We start from the raw sequence: 22,392 nt of genomic DNA, 5'->3' as shown, positions 1-22,392 counted from the left end.
CACTCTGGGGGGAACAGGGAGAGAGGTGGGAACGGGTCAGCAGCCAAGCCTGCCACCGCACAGACCAGCGCCCGCCCGGCACCAGGGCTCTCCTGCCTCATTACCCAGCAGGCTGCAGGGAGGGTCCCTCCCGTGGCACCCCAGGCCGGTCAGGGTCCCCAGGGGGCAGGGCTGAGTAACAGCCCTCGGGCTCCAGCCTCCACCTGCCCTCCATCTACAGGATAAAGACGCCCTTCTCTGCTCAGCCTTGGAAACTAGGTCTCCAGGCTCAGCTGCTGTGGAATGAGCCCCACCCCCACCCCAGGGCGTCTGTGGAGGGGTCAAGGGCCAGCCTTGTGCCCCAGGTCCAGGCGGGGCTGCCTGCCCAGGGCCCAGGTGCCAATCAGAGATGGCATCTCGGCAGTTCTGCAGAGGCCTGGATGTCCCAGGAACAATTTACATTCTTGGTCTGGGTTTGCCAGAGCGAAGATGGATTGGGGGCAGTGTCCCTGAATCCACAGGACCTGTGGGCAGGGCCTTGGCTGCCCAACCTGGGGTAGTTCTGACCCCATCTTTGGGGTGGCAGTTTGCATGTACCTGGTGTGGCAGCTGCCAAGGGGAAGGCAGCCAGAAGCTAGGTGCCCTGCCAGCCTGGGCCTGGACAACCTTCCCGCAGCACATGTGCGAGTCCCATGCATAGCCCACGCATCTACTCCCTGCACCTGCCCCCACAGGGCCCTCTGCGCCCGACACGTACAGCACATGGCATCCAGCCACCATCCTGCTTGCCAATCTCAAGGGCTTTGAGTGACACAGGCTGAACGCATCTGGGCCCCTGGCCCTGCAGTGTCGATAGGCTGCTGTCCTCCAAGGCTGGGCTGGCCCTGGGCAAGCAGAGGGGAGGTCCCAGGACGTGGGCAGGGCCGAGCAGGGGCCTGTATGGGCATCTGCCCTTTCCTCAGGGTAAACATGGCTCTCAGCAGGCGCATGGGCTGTGGGGGCTGCACTGAGGTCGCAGGAGGCTCGGCCCACTCCCGACCCACATCCCCACTCAAGGAGCATATCCTGAGGCCACATGTCCCGCCGTGGTCGCACCCTCACCCCCACCTCCACAACAACACAGTGACGAGGTGACAGGGAGGGCTGAGACTTTATTCCTGTGACCACAGGTTTGACAGAGGGCAGCTCCCCATGGCCCTCAGGGACCTCAACGCAGCTCCTCTGAGCCCCGTCGGTGTCCTCACATGCCCAGGAGCAGGCCGGAGAAGCTGGAGCCACTCTGGATGGTGAGTGCTGCCCCGGAGCCATTGTCCACGAAGACGGAGGCATACTGTCCAGCCTGCAGATACCCCACAGTGGACGTCAGCACTCACAGGCCCCACCATTGGGCAGTGCGTGGAATGATGACACCCTCCAAGTGGCACACGCCCCAGGCCATGGGGGCTTCCAGGGCCTGAGTGGCCACATGGCCAGTGTCTGTCCGCTTGCTGGGCTGGGCGGTGTCCACACTGAGGCTGGGAGGCACAGGACCCTTCCCGACCCGCCCAGCCCCTCCGGCCTCACCTGCAGCTGTAGCAGCCCCTGCACAGACACTGTGAAGACCCTGCCACTGCCGTCCAGGTCCGAGATGGTCTCCAGGGACCTGGACACGGTGCCGAGGGTGAGGACACAGAAGGCCTGGACCCCGCCCCAGTGCAAACAGGGCAGTCCTGTTTGGGGCAGCCCCTCCCCTCTCCGTGAGCAGCACCATCCACACTCAGGCACCCAACCCCGGCGCCAAGGGCGGCCCCCAGGAGGGCCCACTCACGTGTGGCGATGGCACAGGGACTCGATGCAGACAAGCACCCGCACTGTGTCCCGGGCACGTGGTCGTGCCCTGCTCTGCAGCTCCCTGCGGTCTGTGGGGACAGCGAGCTGCAGCGGCCCTCAGGAAGGATGGGGCAGAGGCGGGGTGGGGCGGGGTGCTTCAGGCACAGTGCCCGAGACTGTAGTGGCTGCGGGTTGGGGAGGTGGGTGACAGGCCCCGTCCAGGCCCCCAGCGGGAGCCAGGGCTGCAGCAGGAGGAATCGGGGGCCTGCGATGTCAGGGCCTACCTGGGAGGGCCAGCTCCCACCCCCACATGCACCCTAGCCTGGCCCCACTCACCTATGTGCAGGCTGGCGGAGAAGTGGAAGATGGCGGTCACTGGTGCTGTGAATCGGCCTGAGGCCAGGCTCAGGCCAGAGCCCCGCAGGAAGGCGCCCTGGGCAGTGGGCTGGAGGGACGGCAGGTGAGCAGTGGGCTGCAGGGCCTGGGGGAGGCGCCTATGACCAACAGCCCCCACCCCAAGCAGGCCCCAGGTGGGCAGGACAGAGGGCATGACCTGTGTGTCTGCGCCCACCTGGGCCTCTGGGCACACACCTCAGGCCCCAGGGGATAGAAAAGGCCTTGAGGGCCCCCACAGCAGGGGCAGGGGAGAGGCAACCCTGCCGCCTACCCACCTGCTGCAAGGTGATGGTCTGGGCACACAGGACCTAGCCCTGACTGGTGGTGACCGCCCCCCGCAGACCCCAGCTGTGTGCATGGGCTGGGTGCCCTCCATGGTGACTGTGGGCCTGGCCTGCTCACCTGAGGGCCCATCCAGCATGCCGCCCCCAGCGGTGCCCCAGAGACCCCGCCCCCCACGCCCACTCACTGCCTGAAAGCCCTGTAGCTCCACCAGCGTCTTCTTGTCCACTAGCACAGGGCCCTTTAACCGGCAGTGGAAGGCTTCAGCCATCAGCTGCCCACCTGTCCCCTCAGGCAGCAACGGGCCCTGTGGCCCTGAAAACCGACGCTCGGTGGCCTCTGTGTGGACAAGGGTGGGGCAGCAGCTTGGAGTCACCTGCAGGGCCTGGGGGACCTCCTAAACCTCCAGGGGTAGTGGGGGCGGGCACCTCACCTCTCAGCACCTCCTGAAACTGACGAAGCAGGGCCTCCTGGGTGACTTCTGCACCGGAGGGTCCTGGGGGGCCAGGGGGGCCAGGGGGCCCTGGGGGGCCAGAGAGGCCTCGCTGGGGAGGCAGGAAGACATGAGGATCCCGGCGGGACCATAGCCACCCCTGCCCTGGGCTGAGACCCCGGGCTCACCGACTTCTTGTCCCGGCTTCGGCACCGTTTCTTCGAGGCCCCATCATCCGGTCTCCGGACAAAGTTCAGCCATGTCATGTGGGCGTCTGAGAACTCGGGTCCCGAGGCCTCGGGCGGCTGAAGGACCAAGGGGCAGAGGCTAGTGCGCTAACCTGGGCCCCACTGGGGCTTCCCTGCAGCCCCCAAGGGAGAGCAGGAAAACTCAGGGCCCAGGCCGCCATGGGCAGTACTTGGGGCAGACACAGGAAGATGGCAGCGCCCCCCCTGAGGACTACAGACCAGGAACACAGGCAGGGCAACGTCTCGGGGCTCTCTTGGAAGCCAGGTGCCTTGTTCAAGTCGTGTGTTGGAGTGACCTGTCCCCTCCCGCTGTGCACTGTTCCCAAGCAGACAACCTCGCCCATATACACACAGGACCAGCCCCACGTGTCCTGTAGGGGCGTGGCCCTGGCTGAGGTGGGTGGTGGAGGGCCTCTCTGGGAGTCCCAGAACCTGGGGCTAGGCTGGCGAAGGGCAGGCGCAGGTCCTGTGCTGTGCTGGCATCAGATGTGTGAGCTGGCAGCCTCTGCTCTCAAGCCAGCCCTGCTCCCCAGGCCATAGCAGGCCAGCCCCCTTGCTCTTGGAGGAAGGGCTGGGAGGGGCAGAGCAGGGCTGCCTGAGAGCATGCCCCAGCCCCAGCCCTCCAAGCACCCCTGCTATGCACCAGGCGAGACCCGCCTGAGTCTGAGAAGGACACTTGTGCTCTTTAAGGGGGTGTGGGCTGGAGAGGAAGTCTGTACCAGACTCAGACAGGAAACCCATAAAATGGGCAGGAACACAGCAGAGAGAGCCGTCCAAGCAGGACAAGCCGAGGGGTCCTGGCCCAAGGTTCAGTCCAGCGGTCGGCCCTCAGCCCCAAACACAGTGAGAGTGGGGCTCCTGGGGCAGGTGCAGCCTCCTGGCCAGGGAAGGCCAGGGCTCTTTCCCAGTGGACCAGACAGGCCTCTGTCCTGGGGCGCTGAGATGGGTAGGTGCGCGGGGTGCCTCCCACCCCTGACCTAGGCCCTACCCAGGGAAGAGAGAAGCCAAGAATACTTATAAATCTCTGATTTCTGCCTGTTCCCCTGGCCATCACAGAGCCCGGCTGCACCTGAGGGACCCTGGGGCCCTGGAGGACCAGGTGCATCGGTGGTGTCTGGGGGCATGTGTCACAGGGCCCGGGGCACCCCCTACTGAGGCCCCAACATGGACAGAGGTTCACCTGTCTGTCTCCAGAGAGGCAGGCCTGGGCAGGGTGGAAACTGCCACTAAAGAGCTCTCCCCTGGGCTGCAGCCCACTCTTGGCTGGCTGGCTGGCAGGGCCCAAGGACCCAGTATCCTCAGCCTGCCCATCTGGAAAACGGGGCCTCAGGCTCCAGCGGGCCGCGTGGGCTGAGAGCAGCCAGGCAGGCCGCCTGGGAGACGCCCTTGGGCGGCAGGAGGCCGGGATCAAAGGCACACAAGGGCAGGGAAGGGGGGGTGGAGAAGACGACACGACTGCCCTGGTAACCTCCATCCTCCATTCCCCTCCCAATCCTGCAAACCCTGGGGTCAGCTCTAAGACCCCTCAGGAGATTCTCAGCCAAAAAGGACAGAGGCTCGGGCTGAGGCAGGTGTGGGGGTCGCAGGTCTCAGAGGACCCAGGCAGGCTGCAGCCAGAGGAACTCCAAGGACAGGAGCACATCCCATGCCAGAGGCCACAGGGGCTGCTGGCCACACAGCAAGGGGTTAGGGTGAGGTCCTCCAGGAAGCACAGGATCCAAGTTGGCCCCCTCTCCAACTGCGGGAGTGGTAGGTGCCATTCGGGTTCCCAACTGGGCAGCCACCCCTTCTAAATTAGCAGTTACAGCTAATGGCAGCAGGTTGCTGGGGCAGGATGGACCTAAGGCTTCAAAGGGTTCGGTGTAACCCGGCTGGGAAGCCTCTCCCCTCCCCCAACTCCTCCCCGGGGCCAGCAGGGGACAAGGCGGGTGTGTGTGTGTGTGTGGGGGGGGTCCTGTCTGCAGAGGATCCTGCCCAAAGCCTCACCCCACCAAGATGGGAAGGGGGCCTGGAGAGCTGGGTGAGGCAGAGCCTCTGGCTGAGAGGACAGCGCCCCACGAGTTCAAGCCCCCAGGTGCACCCAGTCCACGTACCTTGGGGGAGCCAGACAGGCCCTCGCTGTTGGCCACTGTGGCGTTGGGGGGCTCCGTGCGCTGGCCCGGCTGTCGCAGCCTTTTGGGCTCCCGCCGGGCCCCGACGCCCCCGAGGAGCACGAGGTGCGGCCAGAGGAAGGCCACGGCCACAGCCCAGGCCCAGCGCATGGTGGACGATGGTTCCGGACCTCCGCGGCGGCTCAGCGCTGCACGCAGGTGGGCCCGCACGCGCTCATGGAGGCCGCGCAGCCGGCGCTCAGAGTCCCCGCACGGAGGCACAGCCCCGGGGGACGGCGACGACTGGCTGCTGCTGATGCATGTCTGCGCGGGATGGGCCAGGCGCGGTGGCTCGACGGGCAACACAACAGGCAGTCGGAGCAGACTGACGGCTCAGACGGTGCAAGAGACGCGCTCCGAGCCCCGCGGGTTGGTGCCGGCCTCCACTGGCGAGCGCAGTGCCCTCGCCGACCGCGCCGCCGCCAAATAAACCCTCCCCTCCGCCCGAAGCTGGCGGACTCTAAGGGGGAGGGTTCACACGGGTAATCCGTCAGCGGGATCCCAAGCCGGCCCGGGGGCGTGGACAAGGGCGGGCACCCCAACCCCACTGACCAGCGCCTCCGTACTTGTGCTAAGGAGCAAGTGACTGCCGAGGGGCTTCGCCTCCCCAGGCCCCCCCCCCCAAGGACTTGGAAACAGCCCGCACCACTTTCCAGGAGGACGACTCACCCTGAGAACCATTAACACGGATTGGCCCCGCCCCCTTCAGGGTGGAGACCTCCATCAGGGGCCCACAGCCCATGAGCCCCTTCCTGTCCCCCACCCCATTCAGGCTCTCCTGCACATCCCCCAGGTCCCCCTACCCCAGGGTCCTGGTGGTGCCTGAAAGCCGGGTAGCTGACCCACTGGGCTCCCAGCCTTGTACTGACCTGGATGACCCTGGGTACCACTCCTGTGGCCAGCAAGGGAGGGACTGGTTGACCTCAGAGGAAGGGCACAGAAGGTGGCTGAGGCTGCCCCGAAGTCCTTCTGCACCCTCTTCTGGGGGCACAGGGCCAGCCCTTACTGCTTGAGGGGCTGCCCTCACCCAGCCAGGCCTCCTGGCTTCCTGCCGTCCTGAGCCAGCAGGGGACGGGAGGCGAGCCCCTGGGCCAGTCCCCTCGGAGGTCACTAGCTGAGCCCCATGTGGCTGTGCTAGGCCAGAAGAGCCCCTTTCCCTCACAGCTGTCCAGCCCCAGGAGAGGGACCAAAACTTCCCTCTAGCTGGGCCTGAGCGACAGTGGACAGGAAGGTCCTCAGGAGAGTCGGGACCCTTCCTTAACTCCTCCCGGGCTGCAGGCAGCAGGACGGCTGGGGCCAGTTCAAGTCAGCAGGCCCTGCGGACTCAGTCCCTGCACGGTGGGCACCCAGGTGGGTATGGACCAAGGCTAAGAATGGTCAGAGCCATGGCTGGCCCCTAAAGGAGCCGCTGCTTACAGTCCAGCCTCGAGTAAGGTGGGGCACACTGGTCCCGGTGGACAGCACGGAACAGCCCTACTGATCCTCTTTAATTTCCAGACACCCCAGCCCAGGCTACGTCCATGGTCGGCTATAGGCAGAGCCGAGCCAAAGACAAGCTGGCGGGGAAGATGTGAGGACCGCCCATCCAGGGACACCCGTCCATCCTGGCTCATGCAAAAGTGGTCAGTTCCAGGGACAAGAGCACCGGTTCTGGTGACCGCTGAGATCGCTGTTGAAACCTGGATCGTGAGGAGGGTCACACTGCAGGAAACCCCCTTTTTGCCCCTCCTGGCTGGAACCCTAGATGTGACCTGTGCCTAGCAGACACTCCAAGCTGCCAGACCCCTCCTCAGAGGCTGGGCACCTGCCTTTATGTCACCTGCATTCTGGTGGCCCAGTCCTTCAAGGAAACCTGAGTGTGCCAGCAGTGCCGCTGGCAATGCACCAGCTGTGACTGACTGCTGTGGGGACAGAGCCAGCTGTGCCAGCCTCCAACAATCCTATGGCAGATGGCCTCTGCAGCTGGACAGAGGAGCCCATGGCGATGGCAGGAGAGGCTGGGCCTCAAAACAGTTCCAACCCGGGGCCGGCCGAGTAGCGCGTTGATTAAGAGCTGGCTTGGGATGCCAGAGGGCCCCAGTTTGGATCCCACATATGAGGGCCAGTGACACTGCCCTCTACAGCTAAGATGGTGAACAACAGCATGACCTGGAGCTGGGCTGCTGTGAGTCGTGGGCAATGGCGTATGCTGCAGCCCCCGCTGCAGTGGGTTGCCATGGGCTACCATGTGTGGCCGGCAGCCAGCATGAGCGGCCAGCAGCTGGTGTGAGCTGCCAAGAGACGCTGTGAGTGGCCGTCCAGAGGCCTGCAACCAATCTGCCTCAGCCGGGAAGAGGGCAATGATAATACCAACATGGGCCAGTGAAGCAACCTCCTCCACAACTAGACTAAAGAACAAAACGACAGCAACTTGTCTGTTCCCCTCCCCCAATTCCCCAATAAAATCTTAAAAAAAAAAACCAGTTCCAACCCCACCCAAACCCTGGGTCCTGCTTCCATCCCCAGACCCCTTCACAACAAGCAAGAAGGTCCATGTGTCTCAGCCAGGCCATGCTCTGCGGTAGGGATACTGCCCCCCCCCCAAGCTTGGGGCTGGTAGGGGCGGGCTCCACAGGTTCCAGTGTCCACATGACAGGGGCCCCACCCCACATATCTTGAGGGTCCTTCTGGGGCCCAGCTCCCCTGGGGAGCACTAGAGCCAACTGGAAAAGGGCTGTAGGGAGCCTGCTAAGTCGCCCACACCTTCCTGCCACAGCTACCAGCTGGAGGGGAGGCTTAGGCCAGTGGTCTCCTCAGCCCCCAGCCCACAGCCCAGACACTGGACACTTTGACTCCCTGGGGCAGGGCTGGACCCCGGAGCCCCGCGGCACAGCCTCTCAGACCAAGGCCTCGGGATGAAAGTCTCAATCTCAGGCCTGGGGACCTTCTCAGGTAGGAACGCAGGAAGTACTTTCTCCAAGACCATTCTCCACACCAAAGATTGCATCACACCTGTCCGTGGGACATCAACTTTATCCAGGGCTTTGCTCCCTTCAAGACAGATTTTGCAACTGACCTGGATGCGCACCTCCAAGGGGGGGGGGTCTAAGAATGCCCAGACACCCTCCACCAGGGGCTGTGACCCCCGAGGGAGAGCAGCAAGGCCACAGTGGGGCAGTAGGCCCCGTGGACTCCAGGTAGACAGAAAGCACCCATCTACCCCCACTGCTGACTCCAGCCTTTAAATGCTGAGACTTCACATGCAGAACAGAACACGTTAAGTTAAGTCAATGGTATTTGCTAAACATTCTGCCTCCCCTGAGCCTCAGCAAACATCGAGGGTGTGGAGCAGACACTGGTGGCCAGCACGGCGTGGCACCGCTACCAGGCTCCACTGTCGGTCTCAGGACACCGCCTCTGCTGCCAACACGGCAGCCCACCCATGCGCTACCTGACCGCTGGGCCCAGGTGAACTTGCATTTATGCCAACACAGACTCAAACGGCACAAAATTTAGGAACAAAGATATAATGAAAAAATTTTTTTCACAAGGGTGGATTAAATACATACAAGTGGTAAATTATAGGGCAATTTTAAATAAATTGATCAAAAACCAAAGGAAATCAAAGATGTAAAAACGCATGGCTGCACTTCAGTTTTCCCGCTGGCCTCTGGAGTGAGGCCAGTGTGTCATCCGGTGGCTCCCACAGGTGAAATCAGCAAACAGACGTAGACCGGGAACACGTCAGCAATCCAAAACTGACACGCCTCTGGCCGCCCACCTCTGAACTTGGCCGGTCCTCCCAGGACAGCCTTCCCCTTGTGACGCCCAGCCCTGTGTCACCTTCTAGGAAGGGCTGGTAGCTGGCACGGGTCCACTGGAAAAAGGAACACATGAGCCTACCTCGAGGGTCAACCCAAGGTATAGACCAGGTACGAGGCAAGCGCCCAAGTGCATGGAAACCACCTGTCGGGTGGGGACCCCTCAGGGACTGCTGGGGGACTCCAGCCCCCACCAGCACAGGAGGGAGCTCCTGGATTGAGAGGCGGGTTCTGCGGGTACCAGGAGCCTGGCGGGGAGGGGCCACCCCCTCAGGAGGACGACACCTTGTGGTCAGAGAGAGCAGACTCCTACCTTCAACCTCACCAACACAAGGAGCGCCTTCCGGGGAGCCAGCTGCTGCATTCCAGGCGAACAGCATGAAGGCGCCTGAGCCAAACCCTGCTCCCTGGACCCCGTCCGTGGCCTTCCCTGGCCAGCCCGCCCCGGGCCCCACCACCAGGCCCTCGCCCACGCAGCCGAGCGCATCCCTGGGACCGGCTCCTGCCTGGCGGGTCGGAGCTCCGTGGGACTAAGAACGCACGCAGAGCACTTGTGGGCATCGAGTTTTGTATTTTTAAGTGACCAAATCTAATAAAATGAAAAACGGGTTTACTAAAACAGGTCCAAGAGACGATACAGGAGATAAGCTCTACCCACAGCGCGAGGCCCTCCTCCTCGACACCCGAGCTCCAGGCCGCCGGCAGGCCCCAGGCGAGGACAGGGGCTCGCGATCTCGCGGCTGCTCCAAATCCAAACCACACACTCTGGCTTTTGTTTTCCTCTTAAAGGTTTTTGAAAAGCTAACCCCACGAGTCAGGCGGGTCCGCCCTGCGCTCGGCGGCACGGCCAGCCAGTGGCAGGCTTGGGCCCGGCGTCCCCTGTTGGCGACCACGTGTGCCGGCGGTGGCGTGCGGCTCACTCCTGAGCTATGCTCCTCAGCACGTACTTGACCGTGTAGGCGAAGGCGGCAAAGCCCACTATGACAAACAAGTTCGCCAGGGCGCCGCCCAGGAGTCCGTGGTGCCGGTTGGCCTGCTGCAGGCCCGCGAGGTGGGCGGCCCCCGGCGCGTGCGCATTGAGGCGCTGGAGCCCGTTCTGGCCGTGGTGCGCGGCCCCGTCTGGAACCACGTCTGGGAGCGGGAGAGCCGGGGGTCTGCTGCTGAGTTCATCCTGTGCTTTCTGCTTCTGTTTAATTTCCTACGAGAACAGCAGCAAGAAAGAAGGGTGGGTCTACACAAACCAGGGAGCGTCCTGCGATCCACCATGAGGCCCTGCGAGGTCGCAGCCGCTGACACCCGGCCTCGCAGGTGGGCGCCGCTGCGACTGGTTTACAGATGTGGGGGCCCAGTGACTGGCCAGAATCACCAAGCCTGCACCTCGCGGGCCCGGGACAAAGCCAGGTCCCAATGACCTGAATGACTGTGGCCCTGACCTGCCTGTGGCCCAGCCTCCCTCCCTCACGGCCACCAAGGCCAGGGAGCATTCCAGTCCCTCAAAGCAGGGACTGTGCCAGCTCCACACCCTGCTGGGGACAGGCCCAGGCCCCGCTTTTCCAGACCCTTGTGTGTATGTGTGTGTGTGTGTGGGGGGGGTAATGACAGGACCCTCAGTGCCCAGGGTCACCAGGTGCACACATTTTCTCTTTGGAAAGAACTCGATCTGAGTGTTTCTGACCCGGGGAAGCAAAACTGCCGCCAGCTTTCTTACCTCTGCGACTTCGGGAAACAATTCACAAAAGACTTTGTCTTTTAAATTAAACGCTAAACTCTGTGCAGCCAGTTGTCTCTTCTGGGAAGAAAGAGAAGGGAAAGAGCATCCCAATCAAAGGCTAATTCCAATTCTTTAAAATTCTAAAAGCAGATCATTTTATAGTCAATGGCTGCTGTCTTCATCGTGTTGGACACACTCAATAAGCTTGGTCTTCACAAAAATAAGCTAATTTGCAGTCTTATAAAGACCTGTTTATCTCTCCACTATCTTCAGTTAATGATCTTAAACTTGATTCCTACTTAAATAATAGGAAAATAAAAGCCAGTTAACAAGCCCCTCACCAAGTGGAGGGGCTGCAATGCTGCCCACCCCTCCCAGGGTCTCTCCAGGGGTCCCTGGGAAGCAGGGATAAGGGCAGGAGCCCCCCAACACACAAACCACGCTGTGAACCCCTCACCGTGAAGTCTGATGTCTCTATGCTGCCCAGGGTGGGCCCCTTCTCCACCATGAAGCTCAGGAGCCCAGTCAGGATGGTGGACACAGACCAGGCCGGGTTCCATGTGTCTGGGTGGAAATCCGTGATGGAAAGACACAGCCTGCAAAAAGGGGACCGCTCACCAGAGCACACGCTCATTGGGGCCACACTCACTCGCGCTTCAGGAGCAACGCCGAGCCTTACCTCGTATTGCACTTGAATCTTCCATTGGGAGTGATCATATAAATACTAGGAGGTTTGAAAGGAAACTCTCTGGGGAAAATCAGCTTTCCATGGTAATAGCCACCTATATCCAAACAGAAAGAGCCTTGTCTCGGTCCAGCGCAGCGCCTCCTGGTCTCCACCCCAGCCCCCACCTGGGTGCCTGCTGGCTGACCACCCGCTTCCCCCCTCAACCAGAGCAGAGCGTCAGAGAAGCTGCATGGGCTCCTCGCCACCCCTCAACCCCCGGGAAGCACAGCAGCTGAGGCCACTCCTGCTCCAGGTCCCCGCTCTCCTGCACCACCCCCTTCTCCTCCACCAAGCTACACCAGCAGCAAGCAAGCCTGCCAGCATTTCCCCACCTGAAAACACAACAGAAAACAAAACTCTGAATCCACAGCCATCCAGTTCCTGCCTCCTGCTCCCTCGTTATGCACAACCCTGGGAGCCCCGTCAGTGGCGGCCATGCTTGCCCATCGCCTGAAAAACCTCTTGCTCCCACCATCGTCCCTCAAATCTGACCCTGAGGTCACCAGACATCCCCACTGGGTGTCTGACCACATCTCAGGCTCACGACCACTCCTGACTCTGCCTCCTTGAAGACCCACCCTGTTTGGCTCCCCGTTCCTGCTCCCACCACCAGCCCAGGCAACCCAGCTGCAGCTGGTGCTCTCCCCCTACCACTTGCACTTCTGGGGCCTCACCTGGCCTCACATGACATGGATGTACCTGATGACTCTCCAACTGGCCCCTCCACCTGGACCCCTCTCCAAACTCCAGGCCCATCTGGGTGACACTGCCCCAAAAAGGCCCAAGACAGAATTCCTGCTATTTCACGCAAGCAGCGACTCCGTCCTTAGCTGTTCAGACTAAAATCTGAGCGCCCCGGGCCCTCATCACACCTACTCCTGCAGCAGACTGACGCTGGCCCCACCATCCCGCGCTTCGGATGGCCTTGCTGGCCTCACTGCCTCCATCCCTGCTCACTTAGCTCAGGGTCCCACCAGCCTGCCCCATGTGAGGCCTCACAGCCTGGCTCTGAGGACAGGCCCTGGGGGCTTGTTAAAAATGCAAAGCCCCAGGCCCACCCCAGACAGGCTGAGCTGAGCAGGACATGTGTGTTTATGCGCACGCATGCACATACAGCGAGGCTTGAGGAGCACCGCCCCAGGTGTGCTACCGCCTCCAGGACTGGGACACACCAGTCCCCAATCGCCATGGGGCTCTGCACCAACACCACTCTTGGGTGAGTCCTGCCACCACCTTGTAGGGGCTTCAGTGGCCCATGAGAGGTGAACGCTAGAAATGGCAGAGGAGCAGTGCACAAAGTCACTGAGAAGACGCCCGATGGAAAATGCATGAAACCCAAGTGGAGCAGCCCTGTGACTGGAAACCCCGTCTGCTCAGTGCCCATCAGGGAGTGACCTGAAGTGTGTGGGAGCTCTGTGGCGGGCAGTGGGGGCGCTGCCTGGCTGAGTGTGAGCCCGCAGGGAACCTAAGCACGCTGACCAGTGGTCCTGACTCTCCTCCACACCCCACTCAGAAATGCACACCAGTGCACCAGAATCCCGCCAGGCGGAAGGTCCTGAGAGAGGCAGGGCCCAGGCATGGCCCCTGCGCACTGTGGGGTCCGTGCAGAAGTGGGCGGAGGGGACCCTTAGGGGAACAAACTCAAGGGGAGATAGCATGCTGTGACACGCACAGGGACCTGCTTACATAAAACCACAGACATATGAAGACGTGCGCGTCGCTCTGCAGAGAGGACGTTCTGGGGAAATCCATGTTTGAGGGGAGACCTGGGAGGTGTCACCCCGAGACTAAACAGGGGTGCTGGGAGGGCAGATCCTCGCCCAGAGGTCAAGGGCAGTTCTGCGTGCTCTGAGGGGGGGTGTGAGCCCCTGTGCAGGCAGCCCCCACTCCCTTCAAGCCTAGTGTCCAGGGGACCGAGCCCCAGATGTGGCCCACTCTGGGGACGGAAGGGAGGCCCGTGTGGGCTGCATGGCACTTCCCCTGCTGAGCTGCTCTGTAGCTCGGTCAACAGCCCGGCGGCCACAGTCCTGTCCTGCTGTCCTTCAGAAGCCCAAGTCTTGACTTTAAGCCCAGTGGCTCCTCCCACTATTCTCTATAAAAATTGTTAGCTATTTTATGTCCGGCCCTTTGCCTTTCCATGTAAATCTCAGAATAAAAATTTTAGAATAAGCTTGTGCATGTCTATAAAAAACTTTGTGAGGGTTTTGATGGTTAAAACCTACATACAGGTCAGTTTAGGGATGTCCCTAGCAAGCCACCTGTGAACTATTGGGCCCAGTGGGGCCCAGAGCAAGGACACTGAGCCAGACAGCCATGGACGACAGGAAGGGAAGGTCAGACACCAGAAGCCACAGGGCAAGCGAGGGCACAGCCCACACAGGCCCCCAAGGGCGAGCGCCCTCCCTTGGCCTACTGGGTGTGGCCACTCAGAGGGGTCCCTTAGAGACCCCGCTGAGAGCAGCCGGCTGAGAGCAGCCCTGAGCTGAGGAGGGACAGGCAGCAGGTGCTGAGAGGAAGAGGAGCGGGCAGTGTGGGGGGCAGCAGGAAAGCTTCTGGTCTCCAAAGGGACTCTTTACGGGGAGGATCCAAGGGCCTGACCCAGCAGAGAATTACACAGGAGCCGGGACAGGACAGAAGAGAGCAGGAGTGGCGGGGTTGGGTCTGGAAAGGGAGGCCTCATTCCCCGGGGTGGGGGTGGGGGGGAGACAGGGCAGGCCAGCCAGGGCCAGGAGACTCGGGATCTCCTGCAGTCCCAGCCCCCGCGCACCTGCACACAGGGCTGCCCTCTCCTCTCCCTGCCTCCTCTACCCCATCCAGGCGCCGGGCTCATTTCCGCCAGCAACAGTCCTGGCTCGTCTTGGAGGTGGGGGTCTGTACACTATTAATCAATGTTCATGCTGTGTTTGGAAAACACTAACACCCCGAAGAACAAACGTTAAGCGCCAGGCACGACTGCACTGCGAGGCAAAACACTGCCCGTCCCTGGTGCCCGCTCAAGTTTGGTGAAAACACCCGTATCTAACGCGTGTCTTAATACGACCTGCGCAGTCTGAAGCCCGTCCTGGCCGCACTTCTAGGAACCCTGCCCATCACAAGGCCATTGTAGCTGGCCCCCCGCTGTGGGACATCCGGCAGCCCCGTGCGACGCCCACCCTACAGATCTGCTGTTCTGCACCCAGGTTTCCCGGGACAGATCGTCCCAGAACCGGGACCCTGGGCCACAGGAGAGTCCCGTGAGGCTAGTGACATATCTGCCAAACTACCTTCGAGACAGCTGGACCGTACTCCTCCTCACCTACCCACACCTCTCCTCTGAAGTCTGGCAGTGGCTCTCCAACTTTCTCCTCTACAGCAGGACTTTTCCAGTGAAATCTCATGCAAAACCCCCACGTGCTGCTCCAGCCACCTAAAGTCAGGACGTGGCTGGACTGAAGGCACTGCCCACCTGGCCACGGCTGTGCCCTGGGCTTGCCTGGCCATGGCTACTTCTCCACCAAGACTGACGCCTGGTTCCCCACAGGCCCAGAGGCCTGCTGACTGACAACTTCCAAGGTCACTTTGTACACAGCACCAGAGGACCCTAGGTGGCATCACCAGCCCAGAGTCAGCCACAGTTAGGAGGGGGGAAGTCCCTGCTGACCCAGGGCAGGTCCTGCGGCCTCCCTAAGCCTCAGTGCCCTGCCCAACAAGAGGACTGGGCACAGAGTGTACTCGCTCCACACACCTTTCTTCCTGAGACAACATCCGACGTCAGACTCAACGGGACTCACAGATAGTCCCTGGGGCACGCGAGCAAAAGCACTCTGAACGAGCAACTCCAGGACATAGAGAAAACCAGCGTGCGACCCAAGGAAGTACAATCTGATGAACGCACACCCACGTGAGAGGTGTGCACAGGCCAGGCCTGCTGAGGACACAGGAGCTCGGAGCAGACTTACCTTCATAAGGGGTCATCTCAGGTCCTCGGACCACATAGTGCCTGAGGGAGAGAGGAGAGTTAGCTGGCTCTGGGGATAGGTGGCGAATTCTCCCACCTGAGTCACTGCAGGGCCCGGCCAAAGCCAGATATGCACACGCGCGGTGCACGGACCAAAGGCCAGAGTCAGTTCCTCATGCCACAGAGGCTTGAGTCACCTGTCACAGGATTTCAGAAGCCTACCTTGTGAGTTTTCCACAAGCACGTTCATCTCCACGATGCAATAAGCGAATTAATCCTCTAATCATTAATATTAACCGAAAATTTTAAAAGCTTTCATTTCACAATCCCTCCTTGATGTTTTGTATTTTTCAGTGTGCCTAGATACGATGCAGTAACTAGACAGGGAACAGCTGGTGACACGAGGTGGCTGTGTCCCCAGTGCCAATGTCTGGGAAGAACCAGACACAACCTCGGAGCAAGAGTCCTCCAGCAGGAGCAACAGGGACAGCGTGGCTGTCACCAGTCCACACACGGGGCCCGAGCCCAGGAGTCCGCATGCTGGGACAGGAGCAGCAGCGCCCACAGGGCCTGCTCTCCACGCCACCAAAGGCTTCAGCTCACGTCAAGGTATCCAGGCTCACAGGTCCCACACAGAAAAGCAGAGGGAGGAAACAAATGCCAGGCCAGACGCAACTGCACCCTGTGCTGTCCCTCCCTCTCAACACCTCTTCCCTCCAGGGCACCGTGACACCATTTTAACATGCTGATCAATGACACCTCCTGTCTGCCGGCTGATATGATTTACTCACAAAATGTGCTGTGACCCTGCGTCAGCCAAACAGGAACAGCCCGCAGCCAAGCACAGGACACACCTGAAACGTGGCCTTCATATTACTGCTCCAATTCCTGTGGCAATCTGAGGACGCTGGGAAGGGACAGTGGGAAAGCGTTCCGAGTGCCCAGCAGCGTTGGGGCAGCAGAGTGAGGGGGGGCCACATGCAGGCCTCTGCTCTCTGGGGGCAGAGCTCACACACTGGACCTGACAATGCGTCTGGGGGGCCGCACGTTCTCAGGAGTCTGGACTTTGGCAGTTGCCAGGCAGAGGTGCCCCGTGGCCTGCCCCGGCTGCTGGTGCTGGGTCTCTAATGGGCTGGGCGGGTGGGGGCAGGGAGCGCCTCACACGTGGTCACAGGCAAGTCCTGTGTGACTCCATTGGGATGAGGAGCCTGGCTCGCCTCCCACAGCCTCTGCCCCCTGCGCCTCTTCCGTTTTGCTGATTTTGCTGTCTTTTCACTGTAATAAACCTTAGCAGTGGGTCCTCCCAGTGAATGACCAAATCTGGGGACCCCGACTCACATGTGGGAAGGGGCACCCCACACGATAAAGATGCCCCTGACCGCCGTGGAATGCATCCCTCCATCTGCCCACTATGGGGCCACAGGTGGTTTTTGCCAGCTTGCTCACACGCCGAGGCCCACCTCACCCTGGGGGCCCCATCTGCAAGCCAACGACGGTGCTCCCTGAACAGCTGTCCAACCTGCAAAATGCTTCTGTTTAATGCAGCTAAATCTCCCTCTGCTTGATTAAAAAACTTGAAAGTACTTTTTATGATCAAAACATAAAATACCCTTCAAATGAAGAGAAAATTCTTAATGTTTCTGCCCTACCCTTGATTTCTCACCAAATCCCAACAAACCTGGTGAGGGCAGCTCTTCTGTAGAGGCCTAGAGCCCCCACCACCCTTTAACTTAGCAGAAGTTTCTACGACGCCAATGTTCATGGCACAGGTGCTCTCGTGTTTGCCAAACAGTTGTCTGGCAGAGGCCGGCCCAGTGTCCGGAGCTGGAGTACTGGGACCCGTCCACACTGTCACAGACTGTCTTAAGGCAGGGCAGCTACCTCAGTGCCAAGACACAGAGAAAAGTGCAGAAATGCAGCTTCCCCTCCACAGCTGGGAGACCCCCAGACCCAGTCCTTCCCCAGGAAGGACTCTCCAGCCCCAGCGTGCTGGGGTCAAGGACCCGTCGTGTCTCCAGCTGCCTTTCCCAGTGCCACCTAGCCAGGACAGCAGAGGACCAGTGACAGGCAGTGCAGGGGTGGACGCGGACAGAGCCTTACCACTCCAGAATGTTGGACGGGAGGGGCTCGGCGCAAATGTAAGGCACGGGGTCTTTCTTGATCCGCAGGTAGTCCTGCTTCAGCCGCTGAGTCGCTGTCGTAGGGGCCCTCTTACTGCTGCTGCTGCTCATCTGTTGGAAACAAACACTGACGTTCACAAGGGACCAAACGTGCCATCGCCGCTCCTCCAGAGAGCCCCCGCAGCCGTCGCTCATGCACATTTCACCCCAGCACCCAGAGCTAGGCCTGGGGGCCGTCCTGACTCACCCACCCACTCAGACTCCAAAGACCTTGCAGGCTCTCCTCTTCCATCTGTCCTGCTGTGACCTTCACTTATGTGATGTCAGGGGCAAAGACTTTTTTTTAAAACCTGACCTAATTTCAAACGGTCATAGGTGGAGATGTCTGAAGCCTAGACCTGACTCCCTAACTCTGTGCTTAGTGACATCATGGTGAGGGGCTACTCACAGCATGAAATTCAGAGTGTGCCCCCAACCAGCCCCTGCCAAGGCCAGTTACCTAATTCCCAGCATTCTTCACACTGGGCACGGTGGGTGGAAGGGGCAGGGCAGCCAAGAAAGAACGTCTCTCTAAGACAACAAAGACAGGGGCCCTTGAGAGACGCAGAGCATGTGCTGGCAGCGGGGAAAGACCTTCCGAGCAGAGGCCTAAGAAAGCACAGTGTGCCCAGGAACAGCACTGGGTCACTGTCAGGAGCCGAAGCAGTGAATAGTGACCACCGAGGCTGGCCGGGGAGGCAGGGCCAGGCCGCCAAGCAGCACTCCAGAAGGGTCTCAGGGCCCAGACTTAAGGCACAGCAGGCCTCGGGTTAGAAAGGTGTCTGGCAGTTCAGTGCAGGATGGATACAGCAGCATGGGACAGACGGGGCAGTGCAGGACAGCACCGAAGGCTGGGGACCAGGACTGAAGCAGTGGCTCTCATTCAAGAGAAGAGACATGGCCTGGATCAGGGGACACCTGGGACACCTGAGCTGCATTCCAGAGGCGGAGGGAGGGGTGGGGATGGGGGAGACACGGCTCCCCACTCTCACAGGCCCAGAACAGCTCCAAGTGCATCTGTTTTATATACTGAGTTTCTCATAATCTAAGATGCAATGGTAACAACATTGTGCTGCTAAAAAGAAAGCGTGCAAGCCACAGATGTAGAATGTGACAGACAGGATATGCAGGGAGTGTAGGGTGGAAGGGGAGGCACCAGCATTCAGGCCACAGTGGTGGCAGACTGGGGGTGGGCAGCGAAGGAGGGGCCAAGCCCATGCCGCTCACCCCCACACCTCCAACACTCGGCCACTCAGTGTTCCCCAGCACAGGACATCAGTGGCCGGGCTCTCCACCTGCACCCCTATCTGCACAAACCTGAAGTCGCCTCAGCCTCAGGTCTAAGGACAGCCACGGGCTTGCTCTTTCCTTCCCTCTAGCCCCTGCTCCCGGCTTGGCTCAACAGAGGGGTCTGGGGACCCTGCCCCCTTTGCCAAATTGCATTCTCCTCAGAGCACCATCCGTGCCAGACCCCAACCAGGGGCTGCAGTGCGTACATACTCCGCCCCCCAGGCCTGTAGAGCAGGGCTCAGCCAGGGACCCACAGGGGTCCTCCTGTGCACACCATCGCCCACCCCTGCATCTCACTCTGGGGTTCATAAACCTCGGGGTCCTGGTTCCCGCCTCCTTCCCATTCCCACTGCAAAGTCTCGTCACTTTTTCCATCAACCACACAGCGTGTGTCCCCCCACACACACCCCTGCTCCCATCTCAATCTCAGTTGCTCCAGTACACTTAAGTCATTAACTTTCTCAACGCAGTTCTAATCACAGCCCTTCAAGACTCCCCTACAGCCAGGCAAGTAAACGTCAACACCTCCCGCCTGCCAAGCCCCTACAAAGCAGCGCCAGCCAGCCATTAGTGCCTGACTGCCAAGGCCCCTTCTCGCGCTAGCTGCATGGTGGCTGCTCAGCCCAGCCCAGCGCCACTAGCCGAAAACTCATCTAGGCCCTTCCCATCCTAGCTCAAAGGCCACGTCCCTCAAAAGCCTCCCTGATTTTCTAGTCAGATGCCTCCACACCGGGGAGGCCATCCTTCACTGGCCTCCCCGAGACCCAGCAGACACCACCCGAGTGCCCGCAGCAGGAGCAGGCTACAGACTAGCCTGGGAAGGGAATGCCTTTCCCACACAGCACTGCTTGTGAGCACCTGCCCTGAGACACCAAATGGGCCAGGTGGCTCACCTTGAACTAACAGCTGGTAACAAACAGCAACGATCCAAAATCAGAGCGGCTACGGGACTTGTTCTGTTTCTTTTAAGCATTCACCTAAAGTTAACACTGCCACATATAGTCAATTCACTGGGTAATTCAAACACAGTTGTCTGAACTCAGCGACATGGCTGGGTTGGATGCTTAGGGCAGGTTAACGGACAGCCACAGAAAATAAGCTAGACCACGCCTGGGAAATCCCAAACTTCTCTCAGTCTCACTTCCAAAGCCATAATTTTTTAAATCGTATTTACGATTCAACCACTCAGCACATAAGAAGGAAAGGGCTCCCGGGGCGGCCGGTTGGCTCAGTTGGTTACAGCGCAGTGCTCATAACACCAAGGTTGCCGGTTCAATCCCCACAGGGACCACTGAGTTGCACCCTCCACAACTAGACTGAAACAACTACTTGACTTGGAGCTGATGGGTCCTGGAAAAACCCACTGTTCCCCAATGACCCCTCCCTGTGCCTCACTCAGAACAGTACTCTCATGACCCCTCCAGGTGACTTCAGGTGCCACCGTTTCTCCCAACTTTCCCTATTATCCAAATACAGTGTAGAACACCTACACAGATCAGGTGTGCCTTGGGTTCCCTTCAAGCCAAGTCTCCACAGTGGGGCACACGAGGTGTGTTATAATACAATGAAGGAACTAGACAGCAGACATTAATAAAAAAGACACGGTATGGGTAAAAAGATATTTTAATACCCAAAAGCTGAAGAAAAGTAGCCTGAACCAGCATCACAGGACACAAGCCCCTTCTGTCTCATGTTGAGATAGACTTGTCTGGCCCGCATCCCATTCGCTGGTCCCCTTTCGCTCTGTGCACGTGCAGTGAAGGTGATGGTGTGGCATGAGACCTTGGCCTGACCGACCAGCTGGGCACGTGACACACCCATGCCCAGGACTTTCGCGGAAGTCTCCCCCTTCTCCACCAAGATTGCTTCATGGGCTGGATGGAAGCCCGGGGCTGATGGAGGCAGCCCCACCACCTCTCACGCACCTGCCTGAGCATGGAGCTGCCACGGAGGTGAGCACTGCCCAGCCGAGATCCACCGTGCCCGCAGCAGGAGCACACTGGGCTTTTCAGTCAAGTGGGACCCTCGAGTTCCTTTCTGCGGAAGCCAGATTACGCCAAGCCTCACCCCTCTGGAATGAACAGCAGTGTGGCGAGCTTTATACACCTGTCAGCTCCATTCCCACGAGCAGCGGCCTCACCTCTCTTTGGTGCCAGGGCCCTGCAAGCGGTTGGGAACTGGGTCTGATCTGAGACCAGCTAAGTGGCTTGAACTGAACACGAGGCTGCAAGTTGACACCCGGCCGGAGGCTGAGATCATGCAGGTAATTAGCAGATGTGGAGAGTGAAGCCCGCACAGATGAGGGGCTTGCCGGGGCCCAAGTCCCACTCCTGCCGGCTGGCGGCGGAGTCACCGGCCCCCGGCCTCCCACGCTCACCGCCTGAATTTTCTACTACCCCAAGGGGCACGAACCGTTTCCCGTGGGGCCGTAGGAAGCGGTGTGGGGTTTACCTGTTCCGAGGTGAAGCGGCGGCAGGCCGAGCGGTGCCACCCCCAGCCCGGCGCGGACGGCCAGGACGTATTTACAAACCAAGATCTATGCCGGCTCGTCCCGGAGGTGCCCGTGAGTGTGCCGCCAGCAGGAGGCCGTCCCGTAAGAGGCACACCGTGTGGCCAAACAAACGCCCACGCTGGCCGCAGGACCACGCCGGCCCGGAGCCCCGAGCGCCCCGCCGTAACCGACCTCGGGTTTCGCGCACGGAAGCTCCGGGCCGTGCCGGGCCGGCTCCCCCTGCCCTCCGCTCGGGCCGGCTCCGGCGGGGCGGACGCGCGGCCGAGGCCCCGGCGCAGGCCCGCGGCGCGAACTCACCTCTCCCCGTCGCCGCGCGTGGGCCGCCGCCGCGCTCAGGCTCGCCGTGGTGGAGGCCGGAGCAGGGAGCGGAGAAAGGGGCCCGCGCCGGAGAGCAGCACCGCCCCGGGACCGAGCCCACCGCACCGCCGCAGCGCCGCCGCCGCCTCAGCTTCCAAGATGGCCGTTCGAGGGGCAGGACCATCCTCGCTTCCGATTCCGGTGCGCGGCTCGCTGGGGCGGCCGCTCTAGGCGGCCGGGCGGACGTCGCCAGCATCTCGCTGCTTTCCTCGGCCCCGCGAGACGGGGACAGTCAGCGCGTGCGCACGGGAGGGCAGCTCCGCGGGGCGGGGCCCGAGGTGAGGACTATCGGCGCGTGCGCGCTGGCTGGCAACTCAGCGGGCTGCTGCCCCCGGGCCCCTCGACCAGCGTGTTCAGGCCCCTGCTCCTTTCCCGAGCATCCATCAGCCATATCCCCGTCCGGCGGGCGGCCACGGGGATCCCTGCACACCCCCCCCGCGCTTCCTATACTCCCCTCCCCACGACCCTGGCCCAAGGGGCGTCCTGCCGAGAGGGTGGCCGAGAGGGTGGTCGAGAGGGGGACGCGCCTTTCCGGAGAAGACAGGCCCAGTTAAAGGGTGACCCCGGGGGTGCCTGTGTGAGCCCCACCCTAGGATCCCGAC

General features: G+C 60.9%; 2 protein-coding genes and 1 long non-coding RNA gene across 7 annotated transcripts; 1 reads left to right on the top strand and 2 right to left on the bottom strand.

Moving 5' to 3' along the window:
* Positions 1-1,128: 1,128 nt before the first annotated feature.
* C1QTNF12 (C1q and TNF related 12) lies at positions 1,129-5,706 on the bottom strand. Of its 2 annotated transcripts, XM_019658443.1 has the most exons (8): positions 5,241-5,706; positions 3,088-3,204; positions 2,900-3,011; positions 2,654-2,805; positions 2,125-2,233; positions 1,787-1,877; positions 1,543-1,621; positions 1,129-1,318 (listed from the first exon to the last, which is right to left on the bottom strand). In XM_019658443.1, the coding sequence occupies exons 1-8, from the start codon at positions 5,406-5,408 to the stop codon at positions 1,220-1,222; spliced, it is 927 nt and encodes a 308-aa protein (XP_019513988.1). In that variant the 5' UTR covers positions 5,409-5,706; the 3' UTR covers positions 1,129-1,219. The 2 variants fall into 2 exon arrangements, with proteins under 2 accessions (XP_019513988.1, XP_019513987.1); XM_019658442.1 differs by having other exon boundaries at positions 1,225-1,621; positions 1,787-1,893.
* Positions 5,707-8,787: 3,081 nt separating this feature from the next.
* UBE2J2 (ubiquitin conjugating enzyme E2 J2) lies at positions 8,788-21,901 on the bottom strand. 4 transcript variants are annotated; one of them, XM_019658578.1, is made up of 8 exons: positions 21,731-21,901; positions 20,847-20,992; positions 17,573-17,703; positions 15,474-15,514; positions 11,488-11,590; positions 11,266-11,404; positions 10,806-10,886; positions 8,788-10,295 (listed from the first exon to the last, which is right to left on the bottom strand). In XM_019658578.1, the coding sequence occupies exons 2-8, from the start codon at positions 20,856-20,858 to the stop codon at positions 10,014-10,016; spliced, it is 789 nt and encodes a 262-aa protein (XP_019514123.1). In that variant the 5' UTR covers positions 20,859-20,992; positions 21,731-21,901; the 3' UTR covers positions 8,788-10,013. The 4 variants fall into 4 exon arrangements, with proteins under 4 accessions (XP_019514123.1, XP_019514124.1, XP_019514122.1 ...); XM_019658579.1 differs by having other exon boundaries at positions 20,847-20,958; XM_019658577.1 differs by lacking the exon at positions 21,731-21,901 and adding an exon at positions 21,062-21,325 and having other exon boundaries at positions 20,847-20,958.
* On the top strand, positions 21,099-21,440 carry LOC109391205 (uncharacterized). Its single transcript, XR_002125754.1, has 2 exons — positions 21,099-21,184; positions 21,324-21,440. It is a non-coding gene; the product is annotated as an uncharacterized LOC109391205 (long non-coding RNA).
* Positions 21,902-22,392: the final 491 nt, after the last annotated feature.

The sequence above is a fragment of the Hipposideros armiger genome, unplaced genomic scaffold, assembly GCF_001890085.2.
Source record: "Hipposideros armiger isolate ML-2016 unplaced genomic scaffold, ASM189008v1 scaffold_284, whole genome shotgun sequence".
Taxonomy (NCBI): Eukaryota; Metazoa; Chordata; class Mammalia; order Chiroptera; family Hipposideridae; genus Hipposideros; species Hipposideros armiger.
This window is presented reverse-complemented; position numbering and strand designations above follow the sequence as displayed.

Excerpts from the sequence above, each read along its gene's own strand:
- UBE2J2 (XM_019658578.1), bottom strand. Across the intron at positions 11,405-11,487 it reads AGATTCAAGTGCAATACGAG|GCTGTGTCTTTCCATCACGG; the intron begins GTAAGGCTCGGC and ends CCCTTTTTGCAG. Across the intron at positions 10,887-11,265 it reads TAGAGACATCAGACTTCACG|AAGAGACAACTGGCTGCACA; the intron begins GTGAGGGGTTCA and ends CTTTCTTCCCAG.
- C1QTNF12 (XM_019658442.1), bottom strand. The coding sequence starts at position 5,408 with ATGCGCTGGGCCTGGGCTGTGGCCGTGGCCTTCCTCTGGCCGCACCTC. Across the intron at positions 3,205-5,240 it reads GCCTGTCTGGCTCCCCCAAG|CCGCCCGAGGCCTCGGGACC; the intron begins GTACGTGGACTG and ends TTGGTCCTTCAG. Across the intron at positions 1,622-1,786 it reads TCCCTGTGCCATCGCCACAC|GTCCCTGGAGACCATCTCGG; the intron begins GTGAGTGGGCCC and ends CACCGTGTCCAG.